The sequence below is a fragment of the Procambarus clarkii genome, chromosome 36 (assembly GCF_040958095.1).
Source record: "Procambarus clarkii isolate CNS0578487 chromosome 36, FALCON_Pclarkii_2.0, whole genome shotgun sequence".
Classification (NCBI taxonomy): domain Eukaryota; kingdom Metazoa; phylum Arthropoda; class Malacostraca; order Decapoda; family Cambaridae; genus Procambarus; species Procambarus clarkii.
Genome location: NC_091185.1, coordinates 25,949,275 through 25,966,658, shown reverse-complemented (window position 1 = coordinate 25,966,658; position 17,384 = coordinate 25,949,275). Strand labels below are relative to the sequence as shown.

General features: G+C 44.1%; 2 protein-coding genes across 2 annotated transcripts in view; one reads left to right on the top strand and one right to left on the bottom strand.

Moving 5' to 3' along the window:
• Positions 1-15,080, bottom strand: part of LOC138371690 (splicing factor 1-like) — a 53,710-nt gene extending 38,630 nt beyond the window's left edge. The window contains exon 1 of the mRNA XM_069336701.1: positions 15,039-15,080. Coding sequence (XP_069192802.1) covers positions 15,039-15,080 — 42 coding nt within the window. The remainder of the gene's footprint in view (positions 1-15,038) is intronic.
• A 162-nt stretch (positions 15,081-15,242) lies between these two features.
• The window catches only part of LOC123756234 (flagellar attachment zone protein 1-like), a 3,597-nt gene continuing 1,455 nt past the window's right edge, over positions 15,243-17,384 (top strand). Inside the window, exons 1-2 of the mRNA XM_069336700.1 lie at positions 15,243-15,328; positions 16,320-17,384. The exon at positions 16,320-17,384 is cut by the window's right edge and continues 117 nt beyond it. Of these exons, the coding sequence (XP_069192801.1) occupies positions 15,243-15,328; positions 16,320-17,384 (1,151 nt within the window). The remainder of the gene's footprint in view (positions 15,329-16,319) is intronic.

The following is a 17,384-nucleotide window of genomic DNA, read 5'->3' as shown; positions in this document are numbered from 1 at the left end:
TTCGAAAATCTGGCACTTTAACAGAATTTTCTCCTACTGGTCTATTCCATTCTATGCTAAATCTGATTTCTTTGTGATCACTGCTCCCTAGCTCACTCCCTATTTCGATGTCATTAATTTGCGTTTCCCTGTTAGTTAACACTAAATCTAAAATATTATTTTCCCGTGTTGGTTCCTTAATGTGTTGCGTAAGAAAGCAATCGTCAATTAATTCTAGAAAATCTTCTGCTTCACTATTCCCTGTTTTGTTCAACCAGTTTATTCCGCTAAAATTAAAGTCACCCATGACATAAATACTGTTAGATCTAGATGCTCTAGATATTTCATCCCATAGATGCTTTGCTTCCATTCTGTCTAAATTTGGTGGCCTATATATTACTCCTATTATAATATTATTAGCTTTTTCGTTTAATTCAATCCAAATAGTTTCTGTGTGTGGCTCTGTTTTGATTCCCTCTTTGAGACTACATTTCAAATTGTCCCTAACATATATGGCTACTCCACCTCCTCGTCTAATATATCTATCTGTGTGAAATAGTTTAAATCCATATATTTGATATTCAGCTAATAGTTCTCTATTTTCTACATTCATCCACGTTTCGGTAAGTGCAATAATATCTATTTTTTCTGTGCAGACAAGAGCATTTAATTCGTTAATTTTATTTCTTAGACTTCTACTGTTAGTGTAATATACCCTAAGTGAATTGTTATTTTGCGGACCTTCTCTTTCCCTGATCGTTTTGCCAATTCCTTTCTCCCACAAACACATACTTTTATTACCTCCTTCCTCCAAATCAATTCCCATACCTCTATCTACTAACAGTTTAAACCCAAACAAACCCCTCTAACCACTTCTTCTAGCGAGTTCGCAACAGCAACAACCCCAGCTCTCGATAGATGCACCCCATCACGAGCATACATTTCATTTCTTCCATAGAAGTGTTCCCAGTTGTCTATGAAAGATATTGCATTTGATTTGCAATATCTTTCCAGCCGGCAATTGACACCAAGTGCCCTCGATATCCATTCATTTCCCACTCCCTTTCTTGGAAGAATGCCACATATGATCGGGATTCCTCCCTTGCTCCTAACTAACTCCATGGCTGTTTTATACCTCTGAATCAGTTCCTCACTCCTGACTCGACCAACATCATTTCCTCCCACGCTAATGCAAATAATGGGATTGTTCCCATTACCAGCCATAATATCATTCATGTTGTTTATAATATCACCAATGCCAGCTCCGGGATAGCAAACCCTTAACCTGTTCCCCCTATCTCTAGCACAAAACGTTCTATCCAAACGTTCTATCGTTCATCCACCAAGCCCCTGACCTCTCTCATCCACCAAGCCCCTGACCTCTCTCAGCCACCAAGCCCCTGACCTCTCTCAGCCACCAAGCCCCTGACCTCTCTCATCCACCAAGCCCCTGACCTCTCAGCCACCAATCCCCTGACCTCTCTCATCCACCAAGCCCCTGACCTCTCTCATCCACCAAGCCCCTGACCTCTCTCATCCACCAAGCTCCTGACCTCTCTCATCCACCAAGCACCTGGACTTCTCCCCTGCCTCGCTCCACTGGTCTCCCCTGCCCTTCCCTCGCCTGGAATGGCCTGATAACCACAGAGGGAATAGAGCAGTGACCGGCCGCCAACACCACGATTTTCACAGTTGCAGTGAGGGTCGCGACACACAATACACAAGCAACTCCTCGTCGCTTAGTAACAGTTTCCTCGCTAAAGAGAAAAGACTGTCTATAACAGCTTAGAACGAGCAGTGGTACTCCAAACACAATGTATAGTGTTCTGGCTTGAGTAATATAAGGATGGCAGCCAACAGGTTCTACTCTCTCCTCTCCTCAGAAATTCTACCACTAATTCGAGAGGTAACGCCTCTTTCAATGCACAGAGAAATCACATTAACGTAATGTATCAATGTGAAAATCCAAAAGAGCCGTGGAGAGGATTCGAACCTATACTCTGTGTACTCCCAAACAAAAGCCTTTTGAAGAGAAGCGTAGGAGGCAGAATTCCTAGACTACAAAGTAGAGTAGATGGGGAGACTGTGTGAACCCCAGGCCTTAGGCTTCAGTGTAAGCCTCAACAAACCATTGAGCATATAGTTGCAGATTTATGTTACTTTTTTACCATTTTGTGGTGTAGCGGTCTGAGGCGTTTGTTTTGAGTACCCAGAGCACAGGTTCGAATCCTCTTCATCGCTCCTTCTGATTTTCTTGGAAATATTATTATCGTAATAATAAGGTAAATTAATCTCCTTGGAAATAACAATCGTGAATTATAATTTGTATAAAGAAGCATACTTTGAAGTAAAGGAAAGAGACTTTGATATGTACAGAACACATCACACCTTGGACGGACAGGGAACAGACGCTGGGAGGAGGCTCTGCCGGCCATGTGCCATTACCTTGTGACATCCTGACCCCACGGGGCCCAGACTCAACAGTGTGCAGTGTGAACATCCTGGGAAGGTGTGAGAGTGGCGGGAAGTGTCCAGGGTGAACCATCGCAACCAAAAACAATCAAACGAATGGACTGGCTGACTGATTTACGTAAATGATCTTCCAGAAGGAATTGACTCGTTCCTCTCGATGTTTGCTGATGACGCGAAAATTATGAGGAGGATCAGGACAGAGGAGGATAGTACGAGGCTACAAGATGACCTAGACAAACTGAAGGAATGGTCTGACAAATGGCTACTAAAGTTCAACCCAAGTAAATGTAAGGTAATGAAACTAGGAGGCCAGTCACTGGATACCGAATGGGAGATGAAGTCCTTCACGAAACGGACAGAGAGAAAGATCTGGGAGTTGATATCACACCAAACCTGTCTCCTGAAGCCCACATCAAAAGAATAACATCAGCGGCCTATGCGAGGCTGGCTAACATCAGAACTGCTTTCAGAAACCTGTGTAAGGAATCCTTCAGAACCTTGTATGCCACATATGTGAGGCCAATCCTGGAGTATTCAGCCCCAGCATGGAGCCCGTAACTTGTCAAGCACAAGACGAAGCTGGAAAAAGTTTAGAGGTATGCCACTAGGTTAGTCCTAGAACTAAGAGGCATGAGTTATGAGGACAGATCACGTGAACTACACCTCACGTCGCTGGAAGACAGAAGAGCTAGGGGAGACATGATCACCACATACAAAATTCTCAGGGGAATTGACAGGGTGGACAAGGATGGATTATTTAACACGGGTGACACAAGCACAAGAGGTCACAGGTGGAAGCTGAGTACCCAAATGAGCCACAGAGACATAAGAAAGAACTTTTTCAGTGTCAAAGTAGTTAGTAAATGGAATGCACTAGGAAGTGATGTGGTGGAGGCTGACTCCATACACAGTTTCAAATGTAGATATGACAAAGCCCAGAAGGCTCAGGAATCTGTACATCAGTTGATTGACGGTTGAGAGGCGGGACCAAAGAGCCAGAGCTCAACCCCCGCAAACACAACTAGGTGAGTACTGGCAGTGTGGAATCGTCTGAACTGCAGCGAGGGCCAACAAGCGCGCCCTGAGGGGCTCCCTCGGTTATGGTTGGGGGGGGGGGGGGTGAGGGTAGTGTTGTGCGGTCAGTCGAGGGGGTGACCAGTGTGTAAGTGTTTATGGAAATATCCTTGAAAAATAGATACCTCGGCTCTCGGGAAAAAGGTATCGTGTTTTAAGTGCATCGAGCCCACAGTGAACCATATTACAAGTGCAGTGATATATCACGAAATTATACATATGTGTTTGTGTCACCCCTCTGCCTCCCCCCCCCCCCTTACCCTCAAGTGTGTACCGTCACCCAACCCACGAGTCGAGAGGTGCCGGTCTGCCCCCCTCTGCCCCACCCAACCGCGACCGCCACCTCCTTGTGTCCACCCCCACGCTACGTCCGCCCAGCGTCCGCCCAGCGTCCACCCAGCGCCCGCCCAGCGCCCGCCCAGCGCCTGCCCAGCGCCCGCCCAGCGTCCACCCAGCGCCCGCCCAGCGCCCGCCCAGCGCCTGCCCAGCGCCCGCCCAGCGTCCACCCAGCGCCCGCCCAGCGTCCACCCAGCGCCCGCCGATGTCGCAGGTCACGACTGACAGCCAGGCTTCTCTCAGCCAAGAGGAGCCATCAACCAGCGTCAGGTAGAGCACATGCCAAGTGTGTGACAAGGTGGGGCGTCTCAACGGGGGTGTGCGCAAGCATCCCCACAACGGAACCGATTATCCGGGTATGTGGCGCCCTCCCAAAGACAGTATCAATCAAGGTCACACACCAGCAGTCAGGGAAAACACCTCCAACAGCTTTATTTCGACTGAGAACGTACTAGAAGCCATTAAAGCAACATCGATTGGAACCTTGCAGCACATCCCCCAAAGCTGCCCGACTCCAAGCGGCAGCCAAACTATCCAGCCTCTTGAAAAAGGTTAATGACTCCCCCGGAACCATCCAAGCATGGCGCAACCTTCTCCCGTTTGGTAACATATGCCTAGCTGTCCCTGCAAGGAGAGACAAATCACTAGCTTCGTCGGTCATTATGGCTATAAATAGCTTTCCTAGAGAGGACAACCAGGCACCCCTCCCCACCCGTGCCAAAAACACCCACGGCAGGAAAGGTATCAACAGCAGAACCGAGGCATCCAAAATCAGAGCAACAGTCAGCAAGAAAATAGAAGAAGGCAACAATAGGGGCGATCAGAGTCATCACCAGCGAGGACACAGTTGCCACCAGAGACGCCCATACAGCACAAGCCCTGAGAGAAAAACACCCACTCAGAGCTCGACGTGATGACAGTGTTCCTCTAGTCGGTATCACCAGAGTAGAATCCCTGTGTGTGCTCGAATCCATGGTGCATAAAGCAGCTTTATTCTTCCTACCAGGATCAGCAGGCGGGTTCACAGGACTAAGACCCAACCACATCAAACAAATGTTCAACACTCTACTGTGAGACATTGCATAGGGCCTCCTTATGGAACTTACTAGATTTGCCAACACATGTCTAGCTGGCAACATACCGGAGACCATACGGCTTATCTTTTTTGGTGCTTCACTCTGTGCTCTCAGGAAAAAAAGATGGAGGAATCAGACCGATAGCTGTGGCCAATTCACTCCGGCGCCTTGTCGCTAAGGCTGCTACCAGAACAGTTAATCAGCGGCTCATGCAGCTAGAGCATACATTGCCAACATTACGGATGAAGAAGCCCTGATAAAACTGGACTTCAAAAATGCTTTCAATCTGGTTAGAAGGGATGCAGTACTCAGTGCGGTTCATCGGCTTTTTCCTTCCCTCTACCAGTTTGTAAACTCATGTTACAGCAAGAATCTCACTTTGCTTTTCGGGGAACATGAAATTGAATCACAAGAAGGTGTCCAACAGGTGTCCCTTGCTCCTTTTCTTTTCTGCCTAGTCATCAAGAAAGTCACAATAACCAGTCCAGTGAGCTCAACATTTGGTTTTTGGATGATGGTACTCTAGCTGGCTCACCAGACCCACTCTTGGATGACATAAAAATAATTCAGGAGCAAGGAGCAAGTCTAGGCCTCACCCTGAACTCTTCCAAGTGCGAAATAACCTCCACTAACCAGCACATAATAGAGCAAATAAAGGTTGTTTTGCCTGACATTCACATAATCAACCCTGAGGACAGCACACTTCTAGGTGCTCCTCTTGGAGGGAATGCCATCGACGAGGTTCTTGGTAAGAAGATCACTGACCTGAAGAGGATGAACGAGGATTGAAGACATCGATGCTCATGATGCACTTTACCTCATCACCAGATGCTTGTCCCTCCCCAGGCTGACCTACTTTCTAAGATGTTCGCCATCTTTCAATAATATTAAATTAGAAGAGTACGACAGCTTGCTGAAATCATTGCTAGAAAAAGCCCTACACCTTTCTCTCAGCGACTCACAGTGGAAACAGGCCTCCCTTCCTGTCAGACTCGGGGGCGTTGGCGTGCGCACAGCAACACAAATTGCAGTACCAGCGTTCCTGTCCTCATCAGTGGCGTCTGACAACTTGGTGAAGGAAATCCTTCCTGAGCACCTAGTTCAACAGGCAGGGATATATGATCCCAGCTTTATAGACTGCACCACCAAATGGGTTTCTCTCTCGCAGGACCAGCACCCCAGCCACTGCTTTCTGAAGTCCATAAACAATCCAGCTGGGTTCGCCTCATTGCCGACCAAGAAGCTGCGGCATTACTAGAAGCTGCAACACCACCACATGATATTGCCCGACTTAGAGCTGTAGCAGCTCCCCATGCAGGGGACTTCCTATTAGCAGCCCCAATGTCAGCAACTGGCACTCGTCTCACACTGCAGGCCCTCCGAATTGCTGTGGCTCTCTGCCTCACTGCCCCAATCCACACCGAATACAGGTGTATTTGCAGCGAGGCAGAGGCCAACAGGTACGGACGGCATGGCCTTCTCTGCCAAAGGACAGAAGGATGGCATGCAAGACACAGCGAGGTTAACGACATTATCAAGAGAAGCATTACCACGGCCGGTTGTCCAGCAGAGAGCCCAATTATCTGATGCCCCGCAACTCTGATGAGCCTATTGGTCGGCCAGACAGGATCACGGTGGAAGAATGGGAGACAGTTAGTGTGGGACTACACTTGCGTTTCAATCTTAGCCAACACCTATGTTAACTTCAGTGCTGCAAAGGCACGAGGTGCTGCCAATCACCGGGAAGCAGCCAAGTCACGTAAATACGGAGATCTCGATCACCACTACAGTTTTGTCCCCATTGCCTCAGAGACACTTGGTGCCTGGGGTAAAAGTGCTGCTAGTTTTTTGAAGGAACTGGGGTCCAAGCTAATTGAAACAACTAGAGACCCTAGAGCTGCCAGTTTTCTCTTTCAGCGCCTTAGTGTGGCGATCCAGAGAGGAAATGCTCACTGCTTCCATGGTTCCTGCCCGCCATCTGAGGAGCTGGAGGAGCTGTTCAACTTGTGACAAGTAGTCTTGTACCTTGCATGTAACTAATGTTGTAACCCTTTTTGTGTAATGAAATTATAAAATAAATATATATATATATATTATATATATATATATATATACTAAAAGAATGGGGGTGATAGGAGAAGAAAATATCATAGTACTCAGTGAGGAGCCACAAGGTCTGCTCTGAGTACTCATTATTTTCTTCTCCGAGGCTATGGGTCCCTACACTTGCACCAGAGGTGGTACCCCTTTTAGGTGTATTAAAAAAAAAGAATACATCACTATACATAGAAATACAGCAGAGATATGAATATACACAGAGATTTGGAATTCTGAACAAATCCAGAAGGGCAGTGATGAGGGTTCGAACCAACGTCCGGGATGATCCCAGACGCGCCTTATTCGATTTCGCCACAACTTGGTCAAAAGAATTGCAACCTGGAGTGCTACTGCACTCACACGGATCCTGCAGCCTCTCCGAGACAAACCGGGGTTTTTACACAACTCCCCCATGCACCGGGGCTCTCTCAACAACCTGTTCTACCTCTTCCCCCTTACTTCAATACACGTAGGTTCGAACCCTCATAACAGCCCTTGAGGATTTGTTCATTAGATGAATCACGCTATTGTGATGTCTGTGTGTATTTGTAATTCCGTTTTAAGATCTCCGTGAGTCTGTGTGTCCCTTATTCCGTGGGTCTGTAAGACTGATTATTCAGTGGCGCGAATAAAGCATTTTTTTTTCGATTGTTTTCGTAAGCTTGTTGACCTGTTAAGTGTGTTAGCTGTTCGGTAAAGTCGTAAATTTTAGTTTGTAATTCTGTGTATTCTGAGTCAGGTGTTTCTGCAAGCTATCAGAACATTACATGATTAAATAAACATTTAGCCTTTGATTTACATGATTTAATAAACATTTAGCCTTTGATTTAAATGATTTAATAAAGATTTAGCCTTTGATTTAAATGATTTAATAAAGATTTAGCCTTTGATTTAAATGATTTAATAAACATTTAGCCCTTGATTTACATGATTTAATAAACATTTAACCTTTGATTTACATGATTTAATAAACATTTAACCTTTGATTTACATGATTTAATAAACATTTAACCTTTGATTTACATGATTTAATAAACATTTAGCCCTTGATTTAAATGATTTAATAAACATTTAGCCCTTGATTTACATGATTTAATAAACATTTAACCTTTGATTTACATGATTTAATAAACATTTAGCCTTCGATTTAACTGATTTAATAAACATTTAACCTTTGATTTACATGATTTAATAAACATTTAGCCTTCGATTTAACTGATTTAATAAACATTTAACCTTTGATTTACATGATTTAATAAACATTTAACCTTTGATTTACATGATTTAATAAACATTTAACCTTTGATTTACATGATTTAATAAACATTTAACCTTTGATTTACATGACTTAATAAACATTTAGCCATAACATTTATGGTGTTGATTAGATTTTGGTATAAATACATTGTTAATGTTCTTTGTCGCTGTTGAATGAAGTTGGACGAAATTTGAACACAACAAAAATATTACAGTATTCCATAGTTTTCCTGGAGTCACACTGGTGATTATTGACTAGATTATGAGTTCCGTAGCACTAAGAGGTGGTCTATCGATAATAACTGTAAGCTGTGCAGTTTCGGAGCTCGTAAACAGTCTAGTCTATGCAAAAACAGCCGCCACAGTTAAGAAATGATGTACAGGTTTCGTAAGAACTTAAATTCTTGAGGAATCTTAGTCCGGAACCACCGACAAGAATTTCGGAACGAAGGAAGGAACTATCAGGGGAAAAGTGCCAAGCTATCACTACTATATAGTCAATTCAGAATATAAGTATTGAGGAGTTATCCTTCGCTCTACCTTCTCGCTCTCTGGCTTTGCCACTCCGTAAGAAATACAACTGTTTCATCTAACCCGGAATGTACGAGACGAGTCATTCATCTATCAAGAACGATGTATGGTAAGCATAAACTAATTCCGTTAAGAAAACGACGTATTAAACAAAGAGTCTGAGTTTCGCTACGAGAAGAGCGGACAACTTTGGCGCTGACGAAATTCACTTAAATTAATAATTCGTCGACGTATAACTGATCGAACAAACTATTTATCAAAGAAAAAGAAAAAAATGACCATCGTATATACTTTCAAATTAGTTTCAACTAATTCTAATAAATAATATATTTATTAGATAATTTAGGAGATAATTTTAATATATCTAGTTATGATAAATTAAAGTTTTCTAAATAATTTCTCCATTGTTTCATCAAGACCTCATACAGGTGTTGTAGACCATAAGAAGTAATCAAGTTATCGTTGTTTGCTATAGAATAAGTTTGTTTCCAATAATCTATATACATAAAAATGTATATGTTCGTTTGTTCAAAATCGCTAATCTAAAGGTCTTCGCCGGTTGCTTCAAAATTTTGATAACGTTCCATTCGAATACGAGCGTGTTTTTATATACATACTATATACTTGCCACACCTGTGACAGGTAAAAACCCTGTTTTTTTTAAACAGTGTTGTTTAAAAAAAAAAACTAAAAAACACTATCTGTTGCAGGTAAAAGCAACACACGCTATACTAAATATGTTACGATTCCATTTCAATGTTTCCGATTGCATTGATAAATAAAATTTTCATAGATTTCGATTTATTGTCATTTTGATTTAATTATTTTGTGTGACATTGCATTGGAATGGTTGTTTGTTTAGCATACCGTTCATTTCGTGAATATAGTTTATTTTTTATTTATTTTTCATTTTTTCATTGTTTTTCATTTCGTTTTTTTAACTGTTCTTATTTTTCAGTGAAAGGAGCATCAGATCATTTGGGAACGCATTGGACGAGGGAGTGGGGAATGATGGGGAGGACAAGGGAATGAGAGTGGGGGATGGTAGGGAGAACGAGGGGGATGGAGGAGGGGGTAATGGTGGGGAGGAAGAAGGGACTGGGGAGTAAGGGATAGTGATGAGGACGAGGGGATGGGGGAAGTGGAGAATAGTGGGGAGGACTGTGGGACAGGAGAGGGTTGCTGTGGCTCAGCACAGCAACGCATGGCCGGGTACAACTAGTTTAAACAATAATTTTCACAAAGAACTAAGGAAATTTTATTCAAAGAATACAATTTTTTGAACCTGTGGAATATCGCCTGTACATGGTGGTGAAGGCTTTGTGTTATGGTGTAGAGGACTACACAGTATTATGCTGAGGACTACACAGTATGGTGTAGAGGACTACACAGTATGGTGTAGAGGACTACACAGTATGGTGTAGAGGACTACACAGTATGGTGTAGAGGACTACACAGTGTGGTGTAGAGGACTGCATAGTACGGTGCTGAGGACTACACAGTACGGTGTAGAGGACTACACAGTAAGGTGTAGAGGACTACATAGTGTGGTGTAGAGGACTACACAGTATGGTATAGAGGACTACACAGTACGGTGTAGAGGACTACACAGTATGGTGTAGAGGACTACACAGTATGGTGCTGAGGACTACACAGTATGGTGTAGAGGACTACACAGTATGGTGTAGAGGACTACACAGTGTGGTGTAGAGGACTACACAGTGTGGTGTAGAGGACTACATAGTACGGTGCTGAGGACTACACAGTATGGTGTAGAGGACTACACAGTATAGTGTAGAGGACTACACAGTATGGTGTAGAGGACTACACAGTATGGTGTAGAGGACTACACAGTATGGTGTAGAGGACTACACAGTATGGTGTAGAGGACTACACAGTATGGTGTAGAGGACTACACAGTATGGTGTAGAGGACTACACAGTATGGTGTAGAGGACTACACAGTATGGTGTAGAGGACTACACAGTATGGTGTAGAGGACTACACAGTATGGTGCTGAGGACTACACAGTATGGTGTAGAGGACTACACAGTATGGTGTAGAGGACTACACAGTGTGGTGTAGAGGACTACATAGTACGGTGCTGAGGACTACACAGTATGGTGTAGAGGACTACACAGTATGGTGTAGAGGACTACACAGTAAGGTGTAGAGGACTACACAGTATGGTGTTGAGGACTACACAGTATGGTGTAGAGGACTACACAGTAAGGTGTAGAGGACTACACAGTATGGTGTAGAGGACTACACAGTATGGTGTTGAGGACTACACAGTATGGTGTTGAGGACTACACAGTATGGTGTTGAGGACTACACAGTATGGTGTTGAGGACTACACAGTATGGTGTTGAGGACTACATAGTATGGTGTTGAGGACTACACAGTATGGTGTTGAGGACTACATAGTATGGTGTAGAGGACTACACAGTATGGTGTAGAGGACTACACAGTAAGGTGTAGAGGACTACATAGTATGGTGTAGAGGACTACACAGTATGGTGTAGAGGACTACACAGTAAGGTGTAGAGGACTACACAGTATGGTGTAGAGGACTACACAGTAAGGTGTAGAGGACTACATAGTATGGTGTAGAGGACTACACAGTTTGGTGTAGAGGACTACACAGGAAGGTGTAGAGGACTACACAGTATGGTGTAGAGGACTACACAGTATGGTGTAGAGGACTACACAGTATGGTGTAGAGGACTACACAGTATGGTGTAGAGGACTACACAGTAAGGTGTAGAGGACTACACAGTATGGTGTAGAGGACTACACAGTATGGTGTAGAGGACTACACAGTATGGTGTAGAGGACTACACAGTATGGTGTAGAGGACTACACAGTATGGTGTTGAGGACTACACAGTATGGTGTAGAGGACTACACAGTATGGTGTAGAGGACTACACAGTATGGTGTAGAGGACTACACAGTAAGGTGTAGAGGACTACACAGTAAGGTGTAGAGGACTACACAGTATGGTGTAGAGGACTACACAGTAAGGTGTAGAGGACTACACAGTATGGTGTAGAGGACTACACAGTAAGGTGTAGAGGACTACACAGTAAGGTGTAGAGGACTACACAGTATGGTGTAGAGGACTACACAGTAAGGTGTAGAGGACTACACAGTAAGGTGTAGAGGACTACACAGTAAGGTGTAGAGGACTACACAGTAAGGTGTAGAGGACTACATAGTATGGTGTAGAGGACTACTCAGTAAGGTGTAGAGGACTACATAGTATGGTGTAGAGGACTACACAGTAAGGTGTAGAGGACTACACAGTAAGGTGTAGAGGACTACATAGTATGGTGTAGAGGACTACACAGTAAGGTGTAGAGGACTACACAGTAAGGTGTAGAGGACTACACAGTAAGGTGTAGAGGACTACACAGTATGGTGTTGAGGACTACACAGTATGGTGTTGAGGACTACACAGTATGGTGTTGAGGACTACATAGTATGGTGTTGAGGACTACACAGTATGGTGTTGAGGACTACACAGTATGGTGTTGAGGACTACACAGTATGGTGTTGAGGACTACATAGTATGGTGTTGAGGACTACACAGTATGGTGTTGAGGACTACATAGTATGGTGTAGAGGACTACACAGTATGGTGTAGAGGACTACACAGTAAGGTGTAGAGGACTACATAGTATGGTGTAGAGGACTACACAGTATGGTGTAGAGGACTACACAGTAAGGTGTAGAGGACTACACAGTATGGTGTAGAGGACTACACAGTAAGGTGTAGAGGACTACATAGTATGGTGTAGAGGACTACACAGTTTGGTGTAGAGGACTACACAGGAAGGTGTAGAGGACTACACAGTATGGTGTAGAGGACTACACAGTATGGTGTAGAGGACTACACAGTATGGTGTAGAGGACTACACAGTATGGTGTAGAGGACTACACAGTAAGGTGTAGAGGACTACACAGTATGGTGTAGAGGACTACACAGTATGGTGTAGAGGACTACACAGTATGGTGTAGAGGACTACACAGTATGGTGTAGAGGACTACACAGTATGGTGTTGAGGACTACACAGTATGGTGTAGAGGACTACACAGTATGGTGTAGAGGACTACACAGTATGGTGTAGAGGACTACACAGTAAGGTGTAGAGGACTACACAGTAAGGTGTAGAGGACTACACAGTATGGTGTAGAGGACTACACAGTAAGGTGTAGAGGACTACACAGTATGGTGTAGAGGACTACACAGTAAGGTGTAGAGGACTACACAGTAAGGTGTAGAGGACTACACAGTATGGTGTAGAGGACTACACAGTAAGGTGTAGAGGACTACACAGTAAGGTGTAGAGGACTACACAGTAAGGTGTAGAGGACTACACAGTAAGGTGTAGAGGACTACATAGTATGGTGTAGAGGACTACTCAGTAAGGTGTAGAGGACTACATAGTATGGTGTAGAGGACTACACAGTAAGGTGTAGAGGACTACACAGTAAGGTGTAGAGGACTACATAGTATGGTGTAGAGGACTACACAGTAAGGTGTAGAGGACTACACAGTAAGGTGTAGAGGACTACACAGTATGGTGTAGAGGACTACACAGTAAGGTGTAGAGGACTACATAGTATGGTGTAGAGGACTACACAGTAAGGTGTAGAGGACTACACAGTAAGGTGTAGAGGACTACACAGTATGGTGTAGAGGACTACACAGTAAGGTGTAGAGGACTACATAGTATAGTGTAGAGGACTACACAGTAAGGTGTAGAGGACTACACAGTAAGGTGTAGAGGACTACACAGTATGGTGTAGAGGACTACACAGTAAGGTGTAGAGGACTACACAGTATGGTGTAGAGGACTACACAGTAAGGTGTAGAGGACTACACAGTATGGTGTAGAGGACTACACAGTATGGTGTAGAGGACTACACAGTATGGTGTAGAGGACTACACAGTATGGTGTAGAGGACTACACAGTAAGGTGTAGAGGACTACACAGTATGGTGCTGAGGACTACACAGTATGGTGAAGAGGACTACACAGTATGGTGAAGAGGACTACACAGTATGGTGTAGAGGACTACACAGTATGGTGTAGAGGACTACACAGTAAGGTGTAGAGGACTACACAGTATGGTGTAGAGGACTACACAGTATGGTGTAGAGGACTACACAGTATGGTGTAGAGGACTACACAGTAAGGTGTAGAGGACTACACAGTATGGTGTAGAGGACTACACAGTAAGGTGTAGAGGACTACACAGTATGGTGTAGAGGACTACACAGTATGGTGTAGAGGACTACACAGTACGGTGTAGAGGACTACACAGTATGGTGTAGAGGACTACACAGTACGGTGTAGAGGACTACACAGTATGGTGTAGAGGACTACACAGTATGGTGTAGAGGACTACACAGTATGGTGTAGAGGACTACACAGTATGGTGTAGAGGACTACACAGTATGGTGTAGAGGACTACACAGTATGGTGTAGAGGACTACACAGTATGGTGTAGAGGACTACACAGTATGGTGTAGAGGACTACACAGTAAGGTGTAGAGGACTACACAGTATGGTGTAGAGGACTACACAGTATGGTGTAGAGGACTACACAGTATGGTGTAGAGGACTACACAGTAAGGTGTTGAGGACTACACAGTATGGTGTAGAGGACTACACAGTATGGTGTTGAGGACTACACAGTATGGTGTAGAGGACTACATAGTATGGTGTTGGGGACTACACAGTAAGGTGTAGAGGACTACACAGTATGGTGTAGAGGACTACACAGTATGGTGTAGAGGACTACACAGTATGGTGTTGAGGACTACATAGTGTGGTGTTGAAGTAAGCCTACAAGGCTGTAGTAGAGTTATTTGTTGTAATAGAACTAACTAAAGACAACAATGAACTTAACGACAACAGGAGCCCTAATCATCAACTCAATGACCACAAGCGCTCTTATCAATATACTCGACCAGGCAATAACTACGGGCTCACCATAGCCCGTGCTACTTGGAACCCTGTTCCAAGTAGCGAATCATTAACAACAAACTCGACCAGGTCCATGGTAAGCTGAGCATACAAAATACTCCACAATGAAAATTAGAACGACAATAATGGTAAGACTAAGACTCGTGAGGCTGTAAGCTTACTGTAGGGCGAGTGACCGTCGCTCTGGTGATGATAACAGCTTTAAGGGGGTACTTACCTACCTTTACAATACGGGAGGTGGAGTGCTCATCATGTCTCATCATGTCTTCATGAAGACAATTTCAATATGTAAACGGAAACCCATGTAGGCTTCGTGGTGTGGCTACGTATATACACACGTATATACACACATTTCACGAAATGTGTGTATACAATACACAACGCACAAATGTGTGTACTTATACTTTCTATACACAACATGGGCAATGTTCGCACACAAAGAAACAGGATTCATACATGATGAAACACTTAAAAGTGTCCTTGCTCATCAGCACGCTGACACGGGATGCCAGTAAGGACACCTGACGAAACTTGTTCTAATTCACTCCACACACTCATCACAACGGACGTCACCAAACACTGACCACAACAGGCCAAGCGACCAATGGAGGTGTGTGAGGTGTGGGGTACTCGCCCGGCTCCAGCGCCAACCACCAGACTCTCACAGGGACGGGGAAACAAGCCATTATTAGGCTAGGGTAGTTCGAGCGGCGGCGCGACGAGAGAGAGAGAGAGAGGTATTCATCAATTTGTTCGTACTGAGTAAAGCCAAAAATATTACTTTCTTTGACATGAAATAATATTCTTATACAATACATTTTTGTATATGTGGCCTAAGAGAGGTTATCTTAGATGCTGTGTTATCTGTTTGAATTTTATACATTCCAACTAATCCTCCAATTATACTTTTCTTAAATATAAATTAATTCTGCATATATTAGAACTATGTGTGTGCGAAAGATTGAGGTCAGGTGAGGTTAACCTGAGGTAAGTGTTTAGGTTGTGTTGGCAGTTATTAGTATATTTATTACGTGGGCAACCTGCCCCAACCCGTCCTCGACTTAAGTCCATTCCATCCAGCGGTCGACCCCACAGACGCATTCATAATTTTTTACCTGCTGTTCATTCAAAACAGGAATTTTCTCAAATATAAATTAATATCATAATATATGAGGGTATTGTGCATAAATAGGCATAGGTTAGATTAGGTGTTTAGGTTCTGTTGGCGATTATTTGTATTTGTAGTACGTGGGTGAAGCAGTTACAGCGAGGCGACTCGAACATAGGTCGTAAAGGAAGCACTGTTCGAAAAATATTCGAACGTTATCAGTCATGAGTCGTGTGCAAACTGCTTTTCATTCATAAACATCTATTTTTAATACAGACTGTGTTAAAACTGTTGAATGTATCTTGGGGGACGGGCGAAGCTTTAACGAGCCTGGCTTTAGGACGGGCGGAGTCACAAGTAATACAGTTTGAGCAGTTGTGGAAGTCTCAAGCAGTTGTGGAAGACTCTCAAGCAGTTGTGGAAGAGTCTCAAGCAGTTGTGGAAGTCTCAAGCAGTTGTGGAAGACTCTCAAGCAGTTGTGGAAGACTCTCGAGCAGTTGTGGAAGAGACTCAAGCAGTTGTGGAAGAGTCTCAAGCAGTTGTGGAAGAGTCTCAAGCAGTTGTGGAAGACTCTCAAGCAGTTGTGGAAGACTCTCGAGCAGTTGTGGAAGAGTCTCAAGCAGTTGTGGAAGTCTCAAGCAGTTGTGGAAGACTCTCAAGCAGTTGTGGAAGACTCTCGAGCAGTTGTGGAAGAGATTCAAGCAGTTGTGGAAGAGTCTCAAGCAGTTGTGGAAGAGTCTCAAGCAGTTGTGGAAGAGACTCAAGCAGTTGTGGAAGAGTCTCAAGCAGTTGTGAAAGAGTCTCAAGCAGTTGTGGAAGAGTCTCAAGCAGTTGTGGAAGAGTCTCAAGCAGTTCTGGAAGAGTCTCAAGCAGTTGTGGAAGAGACTCAAGCAGTTGTGGAAGAGATTCAAGCAGTTGTGAAAGAGACTCAAGTAGTTGTGGAAGAGACTCAAGCAGTTGTGGAAGAGACTCAAGCAGTTGTGGAAGAGTCTCAAGCAATTGTGGAAGAGTCTCAAGCAGTTGTGGAAGAGTCTCAAGCAGTTGTGGAAGAGTCTCAAGATGTTGTGGAAGAGTCTCAAACAGTTGTGGAAGAGACTCAAGCAGTTGTGGAAGAGTCTCAAGCAGTTGTGGAAGAGACTCAAGCAGTCGTGGAAGAGTCTCAAGCAGTTGTGGAAGAGTCTCAAGCAGTTGTGGAAGAGTCTCAAGCAGTTGTGGAAGAGTCTCAAGCAGTTGTGGAAGAGTCTCAAGCAGTTGTGGAAGAGTCTCAAGCAGTTGTGGAAGAGTCTCAAGCAGTTGTGGAAGAGTCTCAAACAGTTGTGGAAGAGACTCAAGCAGTTGTGGAAGAGACTCAAGCAGTTGTGGAAGAGTCTCAAGCAGTCGTGGAAGAGTCTCAAGCAGTTGTGGAAGAGACTCAAGCAGTTGTGGAAGAGTCTCAAGCAGTTGTGGAAGAGTCTCAAGC